Here is a 15,711-nt window from a genome sequence, read left to right on the forward strand (position 1 = left end):
CTACTGCATCCATAGGTGTAGGTCAAATTCATAGAATTGTATCAGATTACTCTTTTCTTCCTCTTCATTCTTCTTCTAGTTGAGCTCAGATCATCCAGTCATTGAAGCCAGGTCAAGTGGGTATTATCTGCAAGTGTGGGTGTTCTTATGCATATGCCCTCTCTTCTTATCAGCTGGACATTTCACTCTCCACTCTAGTCCTCTGTGACTATGTCACTGACTCTGGGCCCAGGAGTCCCCAGGTATTGCCACACTGCTGGCCAACCAGGTCTCCACCCAGGTTCACAGGAGTCTATTGAACATGATAGGACTTAGCTCACAGCTTCATTGCTGCTTTTCTATCACTTCCCCTTATCGGTGACCAACGTGGTTACCAGTGCAGTCAGACTGAATGTCTGCTCGTGTATTCCCCTTTCCAAGTGTTCTTTGAACTGTTCAATTCAACAGCAACTACTACTACACAGTAGCACTGTGCACACGAGGAATCAAACCCAAACACCAAAGTCACTGCCATCCAGCTGATTCTGACTCACAATGACCCTACAGGAGAGAGGAGAATTGCCCCACATGGTTTCTGCGATGGCAAAGCCTCTCAGGAGCAGAAAGCCTCAGCTTTCTCCCTGCAAGTGACTAGTGAGTCTGAAGTGCTAACCATGTGGTCAGTAGTTTAAAAAATCTGAGAACTGTTCAACAAATACATAATCTAATTGGGGAAAAAGAAATGCTTAAAGGCAAACAGCAGAAGATGGAACACTATAAGCACCACCACTACAGAAAAGAGTTAGACCTTTTATATTTAAAAAAAAGAGAGAAGAGTCTAGAACAAGAAAGGGTGATGTTTGAGAGGATGATCAGCTTTAAATGTGCTAAGAAAAAAAAAATCTAGGTATAGGTATAAAGCAAAAACACGGAAAGTACACTATCCATTTCCTTTTTTCCGAAAGACAGCTAAAAGATCAGCATGGGTAAACGTGAATTCTTATTGGGTAGAGTCAGCAAAGAAAAAAAGGAAAGATGAAGTCAAATCTTTATTGGTTCCTTGAAGACCAAACAAGGATCATGTAAGTAAGAAACAGGTTGTGAGAGAGAGATTCAGAAAGGAGAGGACAGTGGGGCCTGGAGAGTCAAACATCATTAACAAGCCTCAGTAGTATCTTACAGGTGCCACACTGTACTCAAACAATTGCACAAGGTAGCTAGCACCAAATCTGATCCTCCAACGCATGACCCAAAATGCCCAAAACACAGATGAGGGAGACTTAACAATCAATTTGCCTTACTTTTAAGATTCTTTGGTGACAAAAATGAGAATGAGCACAGAAAATGTCTTCAGAAAAATACCAGTTACCAAGAGTGCTTTAAGCTTTGCAAAACTGTAGTCTTTCCAGTGATGAGTTTCTGCTGATAGCTTAAAAACATCATCTGAAAAAAATCCAAATATTGCAACAGTCTTACAATATTTGCTCAAGTGTCAGGTGGTATGAATGATTTTAAAATATCACTAAGCAGTGCATAAGATTTGTGTTGTTTTTGTCTGAACTGAGATTTTGTACGTGCTTACCTCAGCATATGCTTCCATGTCCTCAAGAAACTGACCAAGAAGAGTAGTTGAAAATGCAAGATCAGCTACCCAAAACGGCTCCAAACTCTGCAACCACCCTAGGAATCACACAAAAGATTTTGAAACCAAAGAAAAAAATAAAAACTGCCTACCCTTAAAAAATGTTCTGTGTCACAGAGCTGTTCATCTGATCACGATAAACCAAGGCATCTTGTAAGCTGCGGAGGTTAATTTTTCCCAAACATTTAAAATTTAAGTCTCGTCTTTATCCTTAGCAGAATAACATCCAAATCATTATTTACGCATGCCAACTCTCCCACCAGCCTGGCTTTCTAGTTCTGGGTCAGATATCTCAGCTTAGAAGGCGTACAGCACTCATCTCCACAGTGAAAATGGAGTAGAACCCCCTTGCCTGCCTACCCTTTTTTCAGATGAGTCATGCTAGTCATTCTGTTAAACGGGTGTGTGTGTTGGGGGCGGATCTGGACCACTTATTTGTGACAAATCTCGAAATCAATGTTTTGCTTTATTAAAAATAAACAGCAAGATTAAGTCACAAATATACAGTCTCTTCTACTGACACGTAGAGCACTGAAATTACCGCATCTTCTCCTGTAGTACATACAGCAAGTGACATAGGAAAATCCTTTCAAATCTTCACAGGTACAACAGAACAATGGGTATTTACACTCCCTGTATCAACTACTAACCAGAAATTGTCTTAGAAAAAGATCAATTTAGCTAGTAACTAATATTCACTTTATACAGTCAGGATATTTCACCGAGGCAATAACTTTTATAGGTTACCAAAGAATTACAGGAGAAAGAGGAGGCTTTCTGACCCAACAAAAGATTTATAGCCTTGGAAACCTTGTATGCGAAGAGTCAGATCGACTCAATGGAATGGCACTTAAAAACTACCACCACCAAACAAGAATTTGTATTAACAGCTGGTCCTCAGGGACCTACATGACTGGTACCCACTAACAGACTTACCAGACACTTGCTGTGTCAGCGAAGCTTTCTGAGTGTGGTCTATATGCCATCCAACTAATATATCAACTGTATCCTAGGCAGGAAAAAAGGGGGTTGAGGGAAGAGACAGTCATTTTAAGGTCATAATGCTATCCCAGGTACAGACCACTTCAGAGTCAAAGGCAACTGTGGTTTACCCGTTTTACATTAAAAAAGGGAACTGCATTTATGACACTTGTTCGGGTTGTTGTTAAGTGCTGTCCTGTTGGTTCCGACTCATAGCGACCCTGTGTATGGTTTCCAAGGAATGAATGGAGAGCTTGAACTGCCGACCTTGTAGTTCAGTGCCTTAACCCACAGCGCCACACCAGGACCCTATTTATGACACTAATGAAACATTTGATGTTCCTTAAATATCTTAAAGTATTAATGCCAGGAAAAAAGTACAGATGGCATTTTAAATAAAAACATTATTGCACTGTTGTTAAGTGCCATCGAGTTGGTTCCAATCCATAGCGACCCTGTATAGGGTTTCTAAGGAGCAGCTGGTGAAGCCTGAACCACCGGCCTTGCAGCTCAAGCCGACTTTGGAGTCTAGTACATTAACAAACAGTGCCACACCAGGACCCCATTGCACTGTTGTTGTTGTGAAGCACTGTGGAGTCAATTCCGACCCACAGTGACCTTGTATAGGGTTTCCGAGGAGTGGCTGGTGAGGTTGAACCGTGAACCTTGCAGTTCAAACGGCTTTGCAGTCTGGTACATTAACCCACAGTCCTGTTAAAGACCCTCAAAAGCTCCTGATTATGCCCAAAGGAACAGGAATATTGTTTTCAACCTTGCTTCTAACACATACACCCATCCCCTCACCCTATCATATGAAAAGAGACAGGGGTGAAACTTACTCTAAAATTAGTGCTGAAAATATGAGGATAACATCGAGCCACCAAAAGAATGCACTTAACACATTTGCAAAGTAACTCTGGCGTATCCACATTTTCAAGAATGGACTGCAGGCTGGTCATTACAAGCTTAAAAATAAAAGTTACAAACCATGAACAGTCAAGAAAATACAAAATGAGCGAATTAATTTTATCTTTAATAGTGACTATATCTGAAACCATAATGTTCTCTGGTTTAAATTTTAAAATAATTTCTTTAATTCCTTAAGCTAAATCAAATGTCATGAATTATAAAGAAGTAAAAAGTCAGACATCAGCTATTCCAAGTACACCGATGTCTAGTTTTTATGAAAAAACAAACATGTTGTTTTTCGGTGCCCATCGAGTTGCTTCCAACTCAGTAGCAATATTACATACAACAGAAGGAAACACTGGCCCATCCTGCACCATGTTCACAAGCACTGCTATATTTGAGTCCATTGTTATAATACTTGTCATTTCATCTCACTGAGTCTTTTTTGATTATCCTCTTCTTTACAAAGCATGATGTTCTTTTCCAGGATTGGTCCCTTCCAATAACAAAGTATGTGACACAAAGTCTCACCACCTTTGTTTTTAAAGAGCATTCTGGCTATTATTTCAGAATTGTTTGTTCTTCTGGCAGTCCATAGTACTTTCAGTAGTCTATGACAACACCATTAAATCAAATGCATCAATTCTTCGATCTTCCTTTTTCATTGTCCAGCTCTCGCATGCATATGAGATGTCTGAAAATACCATGGCCAGGCACAGAATAGTCCTCAAAGTGACATCTTAGCTTTTTAACACTTTAAACAGATCTTTTGTAGCAGAAATGTCCAATGCAATATATCATGTTAATTTCCTGACTGTTTTTTCCATGGGCACCAATTGTGGATCCAAGTAAAATCAAATCCTTGACAACTTCGATCTTTTCTCCATTTAACATTATTTTTGCTCATTGGTCTAATTGCGAGAATTTTGGTTTTATGTTAGGTGTTGTCCATACTAAAGGTTGTAATTGTTGATCTTCATCAGAAAGTGCTTCAAGTCCTCTTCGTATTCAACTAGCAAAAAAGCTGTGTCATTTGGGCATCCCAGGTTGTTAATGGTTCTTCCACCAATCCTGATGTTGCATTCTTCTCATAAAGCTCAACTTCTTGGATTATGTGTGCTCAGCATACAGATGGAATAAGTACGATGAAGGGGTACAATTCTGACATTGTTGTTAAGTGCCAACAAGTCAGTTCTGACTCACAGCCTGTACTGGGTTCCTGAGGCTTTAACTTTTTGCGGGAGCAGAAAGTCTCCTTTTTCTCCTGCAGAGTGGGCTCTAACTGCAGACACCTTGTCGTTCAAAGCCCGGTGCTTATTTTATGAAGTCACTGTGCTCCCACTCTGATTAATATCAACTAAAATTCAAGTACTTGGAATCTTACTCAAAATTTTAAAAAGGAATGCTTTTTAATGCATTCAGAAACACAATCATAAAATAAAACCAAGTAGGCTGGCATTCATTTACGCATAACTGTCTTCTATTACTTGAAATAAGATTTTCTGACATGTTATCAAACCTTTAAAGACTTAGAATGAGTAGTGATGTCTAGTTTGTGTCTCCCTCCCGTCCACTAGCTGACTCAGGCTATAATTCAGTTTTCCCTGGCAAGTTCCTACCTCCAATTCTGCAAATGATTCTAGCACTAACTACACAACTTCAAGGGAAGGCTTTAGCAACGCTAAAAGCCCATCCCCTCCCCCAACTCAAAAAAAAAAACAAAAAACTTATTTTTAGTCTACTTTTACTTTTAGGGGAAAAGTTTTATTTCATTGATATTTACTATCAGTAGATAACACCCATTCTAAATTCCCTTTCATCAAACTCCCCTGCAAGGATATAAGTAAAAGGACAATATTCTTCCCATCATGCCCTATCCCATTCCCCCCATTATTACCTGCATTACAGATGAGAAGGCTTTCTTTTCTCCTACAGTCTCTAGTGCTTTGTAGGTGGCACATAAGTAGAGGAGTTTAACTTCATCTTTTGTAGATGAGGTAAATTTACTAAAAATCCATTTGAAGATCTTCTCAGCCTCATAGCTCAGAGAAGCACAAAGAAGGCCAAGACAGCAAGCTCCTTCCTGTCTCAACTCCTGAAGCAATTTGCTACTGTTTATTTTAATGCAAACAAAACAAAACATACAAAAAAAGGCTTAAGCTTTCAAAAATGACAAGAATAACACATCTTACAAAAGCAAGTCTTAAATGACTTTGGAAAAATTTATATTCAAACTACATAAAAGGCAAAAAGTTTTCTATTCAAAAAACTGTATCCTCTATATCCTGCAATGCCCAACAGGACCTTTGTCAGACATCAGATTTTCTTATACAAAAACCAATGATTTACACATAGTCCAGAAAGAGCCAGAAACACTAAAAGGCTAGCTTCACATCCCATCTCAAAACTATATTAAATGATTCAAGAGGGTAGCAATATGCTGCCAGGTGAGATACACTATAAATAGCTACATTCCATATTATGTTCAATGTAGTCCTGGTGTGGTGCTATGTGTTAATGCGCTGGACTGAAAAGTCGGTTTGAACTGCAAGACAGGTGGTTCAAACTCACCAACTGCTCCTTGGAAACCCTATATAAGGTCGCTATGTGTCAGAACTGACTCAACGGCACTTAACAACAACACATGTTCATTCATCAGAATAATAAAATAGGAAATGGCAACGGTTGAATACTGTGGACTTACAGGGAGAACAATGCTGATCTAAACATTTAATAAGTAACTATAAAACAAAGCCATCAAGAGACAGTAAGCTTCGGGGCATGCTGGATGAGGGCTGGGTGCTTTCCAACTCTGCGATTCTTTTGGAATCACCATGTGAAGAAAGGACTCTGCAGTCCTTTGGAAAGTCTCCGAATTGCTTAGGACACATCTTGCTCAAAGAAGACCCCTTTTACTCCTATTTTCTATTCTTTAAGCAGTTTTAAAATTCTCCAACTAACAAAATTCATTAAAGTCATTTTTAGCTGCATCAAGAGCTCTTAGTCTAGTATATACAAAACATGCTCCTTCACAGTCAGGCTGACAATTTAAAAAAGGGGTGTGTGTGGGAATTCCTTCAAATGGATTTGATTTGCATTCAATAGCAATTGACATAAGTGCTTTAAACATAAATATGACAGTGGATTCAGATTAAACAGCTGTTCATAATTTGGTATATTTCCTAAACTCTAAAATATTTGTTTAAAAGTCATTTAAATGGAACCATTATTAGTTACTTACCTTTCATTAAGCACATCATGTATAGCAGACAAGATATTATCCAATTGCTTAACTAGTACCTTTAAAAAAAAAAGATGAAAACTTCAAATTCTTCCCCTTTCAAGAATAGCATTGTGTGCTTATCTTTACTTGTCAGCCCCTCTGAGTTATGAATGGGCAGCACCTTTCTATTACATTCCCAGCTCCAAAGGGGCACGGTAACAGAAGTGCTAGGAAGCTTCTGATTATATTAGAAAAGAAATTTACTGACAGGAAAAATACAGCTGTGATGAATAACGAAAAGAACATAACTCAAAACACTTGTTTCATTTACTTTGAAATCCATTTTAAAAAAAGACTGCTGGATAGCTGAAGAGCAATGGACTAAAACAAATGCTAAACACAGAACTGAGATGACAATGAATGCTCCATGTAAAGTTCTCATCTGAAACATCTCATAAAGACACAGAGGAGAGGCTTGGCTTTGAACCAAAGGCTACAGCAATGTTGTCTTTCATTATCCCCACTCCCTATTATCAAGTGCCTCATTTCGAGTTAAGAGAGGAACTTGGGATGGAGAGAAAGTTGCAACTGCTTGCACACTTTTTTTTTAAAAGGATGTTTGCATTTAATTAGCCCAGGCCACTAGACCAAACTTACTCGTGTCTCCTAAGTCCCAGGTTCACAAATGAACAAGGAAAAGACTTTTCTGTCTTAAAACACACAAAAAACTCCTGAAGACAATAGAATTACTCACAGGATAAAGTGTGTTCAAAATTAAAAGCTCTTTAATGCAGAAGGCACCAATGCGGATCCAACAATGGACAAAGGTAGATACATTATACATTCAGAGTATTAAATTCTAGATCACAACATAGGCCACACCGCCACAGTCACTGAGTGGATTCATATTTACAGCAACCCTATTACGACAAAATACAACGGATCCTTCAAGGTTTTCAAGACTATAAATCTTTATAGGCGCAGACAAACCTCATCTTTCTGTTGGGTTTGAACTGCTGAACTTGCAGTGAACAGTCCAATGCTTAATTCACTGTGCCACATAAATCTGACATAAAGAATCCTATTTTTTCCTTAAAATCAAATGTTTTCCTTCCTAAACCACTCCAGATAGCATTTTCTCATTTATTGTGGAAACACAAAGATCATCAACATTTCTAAACCTATCATATTTACCAGCTTATTCTCTGGTTGCTGAATAAATTCTTTTAACTGCTTTACAGTAGCCAGTCTTCGGTCTCTGTCGTCTTCCCGGGTAATCCTCCGAAGAAGATTCGACAGTCGGGACTCATCAGAATAAGACATCGATCGCTCTGTGAATATAAATGTTTTGTTGTCATCTGGGGTGTAAATAAGCATAGAAACTTTATAACCCCAACATCTTAAAGCATACCAAAAAGCACAGTCTAAGAGACAATAAAAACTAGTGAGTGCAGATACTACCACTCTTTCATTCATCACAACATACCAAAAAAAGATTTATTGTCAGGAAGAAGGAATGAATAAGCTAAACAAAATGAACACCTCATTCCAGAGGACCAAGTGAGAGAGTTTAAAGAAAGACTCAGAAATGCATTTCTTCGGGTATGTTCCAAACTGCTTTGTGAAAAGCCTGAGTAAAGGTAAACAACTGCAAGTTAGGAGAAGTCTCAGTGAGGATGAAAAAGGTTATATACTTCTATTGCTCATATAGGTATCCCACTGGTGTTAAGTCTTTTGTTTGCATCATTTCCCAAGAACAAAGTTTTAGTGAACTACAACCTCAACAGTCCAACAAACTACTATGTACACAGAAACAAGCCAACACCATAAAAGTGGCAAACCAGAACCTCTGTTTTTATTTTTTAATGACAAGCACAAGCGTGAGCATGCAAATAATGCTGAACATTACTAATAAAGATGTATTCAAGAACTAAAATTTTTAAAAACTATAACCCCATTTCAGCTGTTTTGTGTACTGTGATTAGCTAATAGCTAACCAAACCACAAAGGGTCTGGCAGTTTCATTTCTCAAAGGCATGAAAAAAAGATGGTTAATAAAGCAATCTATAATGTCTGTGAGAAGAAATAGGATTCTAGCCACCTCCCTGTCTCAGAGTACTTCAGGAAGAGCAGATACTGAAAATGTCGCCATGTTATACCAGTCAGTAAACCTAAGCTCTGTTCACCGGAACCTGTGAGGAAGAGGAGCTGGGCTAAATGACCTTTAGAAATGCTTCCTAGCTTCACATCACCCATACAGCTAAGACTTCAAACTCCATTAAGAAACAGTATAGTCTGAGTTAGCTATTCCACTGTATTTATACAAAAAAATCAAATCAGTTGTTGTAAAAAAGCTAATGAGGAAGCAAAAAACAACAAAAACGACCTATAGGCACACAAAGGTGTACACACACACAATGGAAAAAGATGATCATAAACTAAGTCAAGAGAGTAATTATTCAACTCAGATTTACCAAAAAACTTGCTTTTAGGAAAAATTTTTTTAAAAATCACCTCTTTTTTTCTAAAACACCAAGGCAGTTTACCTATACAGAGAGGCATATAGTTTATATGGTAGCAAGCGGTGTTAGAGCGTTCTAGACAAGGCTGCAATCTGCAGCAATCCATACCCCACCTACGCAGGGTTCTAACTCTTACTGTAAGAGTGTAAGAGAACACTCTCTTTAAAAGTATTTAAAAACCTGTCTTGTGGGGAATTGTTCTAAGCTACAGTTTACAAGAAGAACCAACAAATTCATGCTGTCCAGATGTATGGTACCAGGAGTCCTCGTGGAGGTGAGTCCCAGACTTACCCTGTGATTTCCTCATGTCTTTGTTGGCTAACGCACGACTGCCATGCTGAACACTGGTGAACTCAGGGCTGGTCACATTGTTAACCCTCAGCTCTTGCCCCAACGACTTCCGACCATAAGTATTTTCCCCAGATCCTCCATTGACACTGTAGCCACCTAAAAACAGCAATTATGTCACCTGAAGTGCTCCTTATTTCTGTCAACTAATTCCTGACAGTCTAGGACCTTATTTCCTACTCCCTGTACTGCCTTTTGCCTTGAAACCATTTTAATGTGCACATTAATTGGAAGATATATAGAGATAAAAACTAAACTAAATTAAGTCAGATTGCACACTTTTAAAAAAATCTGTGAGAGGACCAGGGGAGAGGTGGTAGTCAGGAGGATTAACAAACATCATTTTCTTTGGTGAAGAGGAGGAAAAACTGCACTTCGTGTATGTGTGTGTGCTGGGTGGGGCTGGGGGGGGACGACAAAGATCTAAAGGGGAAATTGACAATGTTTCAGAAATAATGTCTTATTTAGTGTTTCTGTTTTAAATAATAAACTAATTTAAAGACCGATGGGGAGAGAAGGCAGGGACAGAGGGTAGGCGGAGCATCCTTCTGGTCTGTACCCTTTTCGTCATTCTGTAGGTCAGTGTGGACTCGGGGGTCATCGTGCCTTTGTCGAGAAGACACCAGAGTGGAGCTGGAAGACTGCAGTCCATACGAGGAAGAGCCACCCCTCTCTCTGGATGAAGAGTACTTTAAATTATCTGGCTCGGCTGATGCACTATCAGTTCTGTAGAGAGAAAAGTCTACCATTAGAACTTTAGCCATTTTAATAGTCCAAAGCATATCTCTTCATTTTATGCAGGCCTCTCTCTTCTTTTTTTGAAATTTTAAATCATCATGATTAGAACCCTGGTGTTGCACTGTAGGAGAAACCCTGGACTGGTAACCACAGGTTGACAGTTCAAACCTACCAACTGCTCTTGGAAACCCTACACAGGGTCATTATAAGTCAGAAATTACTTGTCACCATACAACATCATCTAATGAATGGATAAAAATGTCAGTTGTTTACCATTCTAATGGGCCATTCAGATCTGTATATAACTACCAGTTATATACCAGTGCCCGAAGCATACCTGTCTGCTCAGGACATCAAGTCCCATACCCCAGCAACTCCCTCCCCCCACTCCCTGGACTGTCCCAATTTTAGAATGGAAACTCCTGCATCCTGGAAATCACCTCAGTCCCACACAAACCAATGAGGTAGGTCACCCTGGTCCCAAGATGCCCTCCACAGCACTTCTGATAGAAAGAATGATTCTTCTGACTCTCTCCCCACAGGAGAGCATTTGTTAATCACTCTTACCAATCACGAAAATTTTTTAAAAATTAAGCAATGGCAGCAGTATCAGTGGAGCAAATTAGAGTACTGTCTCATGGCAATGTACCCTAAATCTCACCTGAATATTTAAATGTTAGTATTTGGTGGGGAAATAACGTATAGGACGATGTTTTAAAGCAAGAGCAACAGAATATAGGAACACAATGACTGCAAAATATGATTTTTATGTATAACAGTAACTGAAACCTCGCTGAAGATACCTAACTCTAAATATCAATTAAAATTATAAGAGGAAAAAAAAGTCTTAAGAAAGTAAAAGTAAAGCACCAGGAATCCAATAAAGGTGAATTTGAAGACTATAGTCTACGACCTACTTAACATTTACATGTTGTTTAAAAGAATAGGTGATAATTGGACAATAACAAAATTTGAGACTTTTTCTAAGTATCTGCTCTGATCCACTCTATGTCTAACCCCATCAGTAAAATAAGGAACTGATCTACAAAATTTCTTATGGGTCTTAATGTGTCAAAAAAACAAAACAAAACCCACTGCCATCAAGTTGATTCCAGCTCGTAGCAAACCCATCTAGCGTTTCCAAGGTTATGAATCTTTATGGGAGCATAAAGCCTGCTCTGTCTCCCATAGAGCAGCTGGTGAATTTGAACTACTGATCTGGTAGTTAGCCCAACATGTAACCAACTATTCCACCAAAGTACAAATAAGAAGTATGAAATTTCTTCTGAATGGAACCTCTTCTGAAAAGAACCACTTCCATTTTACTTATTACTAAAACCACCTTTTGAACTCACAATCATTTGTTGTTGTTAAATGTCACTGAGTCGATTCTGACCCTTGTCTAGGTTTTCTCAGGAGCGGCTGGTGCATTTGAACCGCCGACCTTGCAGTCTAGTATATTATCCTGCAGCACCACAGCAGGACTCCATATCTACTATTCTTTATTATTGTTAAGTGCTTGCCGTTAAGTCAATTCAGACCCACAGCAACCCTGTATAGTTTCGGAGGAGCGGCTGGTAAGCTTGAACCACCAACCTTACAGTTCAAACTGACCTTGCAGTCCAGTGCAGTATTCAACAGTGCCACACCAGGACTCCTATGCCTACTATTGTTGTTAAGTGCCATCGAGTTGATTCCAACCCATAGCGACCCTGTAAAGGGTTTCCAAGGATCAGGTGGTGAGCCTGAACCACCGACCTTGCAGTTCAAGCGACTTTGCTGTCTGACACATTAGCCCACAGTGCCACACCAGGATTCCATAACTACTATGTTGTTAAAGTGCTGTCAAGTCGATCCCAATCCATAACGACCCTGTATAGGGTTTCCAAGGAGCAGCTGGTAAGCTTCAACAGCCGACTTTGCAGTTCAAACAACTTTGCAGTCTGACGCATTAGCCCACAGCATCACACCAAGACTCCATACCTACTATAAGCACTGCTAATATAGGATGGAGACAGTAAGTTCAATTTAACTCAGATATACAACTGACAGCAGTCTACATTACCCCTAACAGCTCTCGATCTGAACCTTGAGAATGAAATGCAGCCTCCCTAGCATATCAAAAGTAAGCATGGGTCCACAATGGAGCATCTTCTTCAAATATTCTGGGATCACTTGTTGATACACAAAGCTCAGTGTTTTCAACATATGGAAAATCAATCTATGGGCTATAAAGAAAACAATGTATGAAGATATTTTCTAATAAGTCTATAAGCACTGAAATACCTTTAACACTAAATGGACCACAGGAACTTTTCTTTTTTACTAGAATTAGACATTCCCTATCTAAAAATATCATATTCAGTGTACGCCTACAATAAATGATGTTGTGCCATCTAGTCAGTTCCAACTCACAGCGATCCTGTACAGGGTTTCCAAGAAGTAGCTGGTAGGCTTGAACCACCAACCTTACAGTTAGCAGTCCAATGTTCATCCTACAATGCCACATCAGGGCAATAAACCATAATGTATTATTAATTTCTGAGAGGGAAAAACAAAATGAAAATTGATGAGTTTTTCTGACCATTTTTGAATGTGTCTGGCATGGCATCTAACACAACCTGCAAAAGCAGGCCATTAGTGACTAAGGATATAAAAGACGAGTACAGCCAATTCTGAGCACGGTAACTGAGGTCTGCCAGTATTCAAAAGCATGCCTTCATGTCTTGTTTTCATCACATATATTACTGCCTTACTAGTAATGTGACTAGAACATTTCTATCATGTTCTGGTGTCGTAGTAATAAACGTAAGGCAACAGAGAACACAAGTTATAAAAAGATCCAGGCACAAATCCCAGCTCCATCACTAAAAAAGGTATGTTTGCCTTTGTACAAATCACTTAATCTCTAAACTTTGGTGTCTTGCAAAAAATGGAGATATCTATCTCCCATGGTAAGACTCTTGTAAGGCTTACATAAAACAATGAATTCTTAAGAAACAAGCAGCTCCAAATACAAAGTTATTATGACCATAAACTATCTATAAAATAAACACAAGAGTTCCAGAATAATAGACAGTTAATGTACAAGAAGTTCATGTATATGCAAATATAATCAAAACAAGTCTTTACACTGAATTTAAGAGCTAATTTAAAGTTCCTGAATAAGAAAGTAAGCAATCTACTGCTACCAATGAATCTATTTCTAACTAGAAAACTTTTTTTCAAAACTAAAAACAGAAAAAAAACAACCAGGAGTGATTTCCCAATTTGTTAGAAATGTAGGTTTTAAGTGTTTGGGTTTTTTTCTTTCAAAATTTAGGTTTTTAGAAATATAACAAACTCACTGGGATAGCACTACTATTTCAGAACTGTCTAAAAACTCCCTCGTTGCTAAATTCTTGTAATGCAAATTGATCAAAGCATTTTCATTAAGAATTCAAAGTATGAGCATACTGAACCTCAAAGCACAAAAAGGTTCAATATTTATATGAAACCTCTATTTTTTATAATATCTAGACTGCTTAGGTCTTAAAACATTAAAAAAAAAAAAAAAAAAAAAAAATCAATGTCAGGCGGTTAGCACCAACAAAAAAACATCATCCCAGTCCAATAAACATAAAACTGCTACCGAACAGAAATGAGCACTTAAATGAGGCAATCAAAGGCACAAAGTAGAAAATGCAGATTTGAACTCAAAGAGGCAGGCATAAAATGTTGTTAGTTTTAAGGAGTGAAAAAAATCTATTATCTACCAGAATTACTGTTTCAATTTAGTGGAAAAAGAAAATGCATCTGTAAAGGCTAAGAATCCTAGCAAGGATCCAAAAATACATCCACACAGCCCTTTAATAATCTAAAAATATTATGACGAGAAAAAAAAAAAAAAAAGAAATGCATAAAATTTCCCAAAATGATCAAAGTGAAGTTAAAGCCTGAATTACATGCCACATGAGAGGTAAGTTTCTAAAGCTCATACCTCAAAAATCGCATACTGTATAATATGGAGCCTTTGTGTTGTTTTGCATCAAGTCAATCTGTAAGACAGTAGTTACAATATTAGTGAAGACAGTGAGTTAAAACATTTGTTGTTCATACATGAAGCAATTATCATTCATGGGTTAGGTGCTTTTAGTTGAACTATGGTCCCCTAGGGTTTACTACTATGTGTTGAAGCAAAAATTGACATGAAAACCACTCTGTGTTTTAGAGGATCCAGAGGTTTACTACTCCAAGGAGGCAACCAAATAAAAGTTTAGTTCATAAAAAGAAATTAACTGTTAACCATAACAAACAAATCACATGCAAATATAATCATCACTCACTCATTTCAGTTGCTTATTCTCAAATATATATACATATATATTTATATGTATGACAAATCTGAGATCATTCATTTGGAATGATCCAAATCCTTGGATTTCACACCAACAATGCACCATGTGATGGGGGGTTGGTACCTTCTGGCACAATGTGCTTCTGTGATCCAGTTCTTGAAAGCAGTATAAAGATCAACCAAAAAAAAAAAGTCATCTCTAGACGAGAGTAAATGATATCAAGGAATGCCCTTTCAGGAAGCATTTCCCTAAAATACCCCCAAAATGACTTGATGCAAACACCACACCTACAGTGTGTCCCTGGATAAGAACTGTCTCATCTGAGTTAACACTAGTTTATAACTAGGCTTCTTTAGGGATTTCACACTCAAGCTAAGGTCTCATATGTAATAGACAACAACTAGGAAGAGATTTGCATGCATGCCCCAGAGGTAGGAAAGCAGCCAGTAGTTCTCAAAAATAGTTCACTGTCACCAAGCACTGGTTGGATATGCTGAGTTTTCTACACTAACAGTTAATGTCAACTACAAATGATTTGGTGGTGGTTGGTGGTTATGTGCCGTGGAGTCGGAACTGACTCATAGCGACCCTGTACAGGGTTTTCCGAGGCTGTAAATCTTTACAGGAGCAGAAAGCCTCATCTTTCTCCCACAGAACAGCTGGTAGTTTCGAACTGCTGACCTTAAAGTTCACAGTCCAATTCGTAACCACAAGGTTATCCTTGTAATATCTTACCCGCCTGCATTCAAACAGGCTTTCATGAGGGATCAGAGAAAGTGAAATTATATGCATAACCCTGTACTCTAAGTAGACGTTTATGGCTAAAATATTCATTTGCTGGGTTTGGGGAAGAACAAAGAAAATAAAAGAAAAATTAACAATAATTCTAAGGACTTCATTAAAAATAACTCTTCCTAAGAAACATTCAAGGAGGTCGATCTGGTAGCGTAGTGGTTACGAATTGGGCTGTGAATCACAAGGTCAGCATTTCGAAACTACCAGCTGCTCCACGGGAGAAAGATGAGGCTTTCT

The 15,711-nt window shown here is 38.4% G+C and overlaps 1 protein-coding gene across 1 annotated transcript in view; it reads right to left on the reverse strand.

Annotated features, from left to right (window-relative positions):
- SMG1 (SMG1 phosphatidylinositol 3-kinase-related kinase) overlaps positions 1-15,711 on the reverse strand; it is a 111,046-nt gene that overhangs the window by 62,886 nt on the left and 32,449 nt on the right. The window contains exons 2-9 of the mRNA XM_006871972.1: positions 10,164-10,330; positions 9,548-9,703; positions 7,929-8,065; positions 6,753-6,811; positions 5,409-5,622; positions 3,442-3,567; positions 2,558-2,630; positions 1,562-1,659 (exon numbers count right to left, since the gene is read on the reverse strand). Of these exons, the coding sequence (XP_006872034.1) occupies positions 1,562-1,659; positions 2,558-2,630; positions 3,442-3,567; positions 5,409-5,622; positions 6,753-6,811; positions 7,929-8,065; positions 9,548-9,703; positions 10,164-10,330 (1,030 nt within the window). The remainder of the gene's footprint in view (positions 1-1,561; positions 1,660-2,557; positions 2,631-3,441; positions 3,568-5,408; positions 5,623-6,752; positions 6,812-7,928; positions 8,066-9,547; positions 9,704-10,163; positions 10,331-15,711) is intronic.

Source organism: Chrysochloris asiatica, unplaced genomic scaffold (genome assembly GCF_000296735.1).
Source record: "Chrysochloris asiatica unplaced genomic scaffold, ChrAsi1.0 scaffold00178, whole genome shotgun sequence".
NCBI lineage: Eukaryota > Metazoa > Chordata > Mammalia > Afrosoricida > Chrysochloridae > Chrysochloris > Chrysochloris asiatica.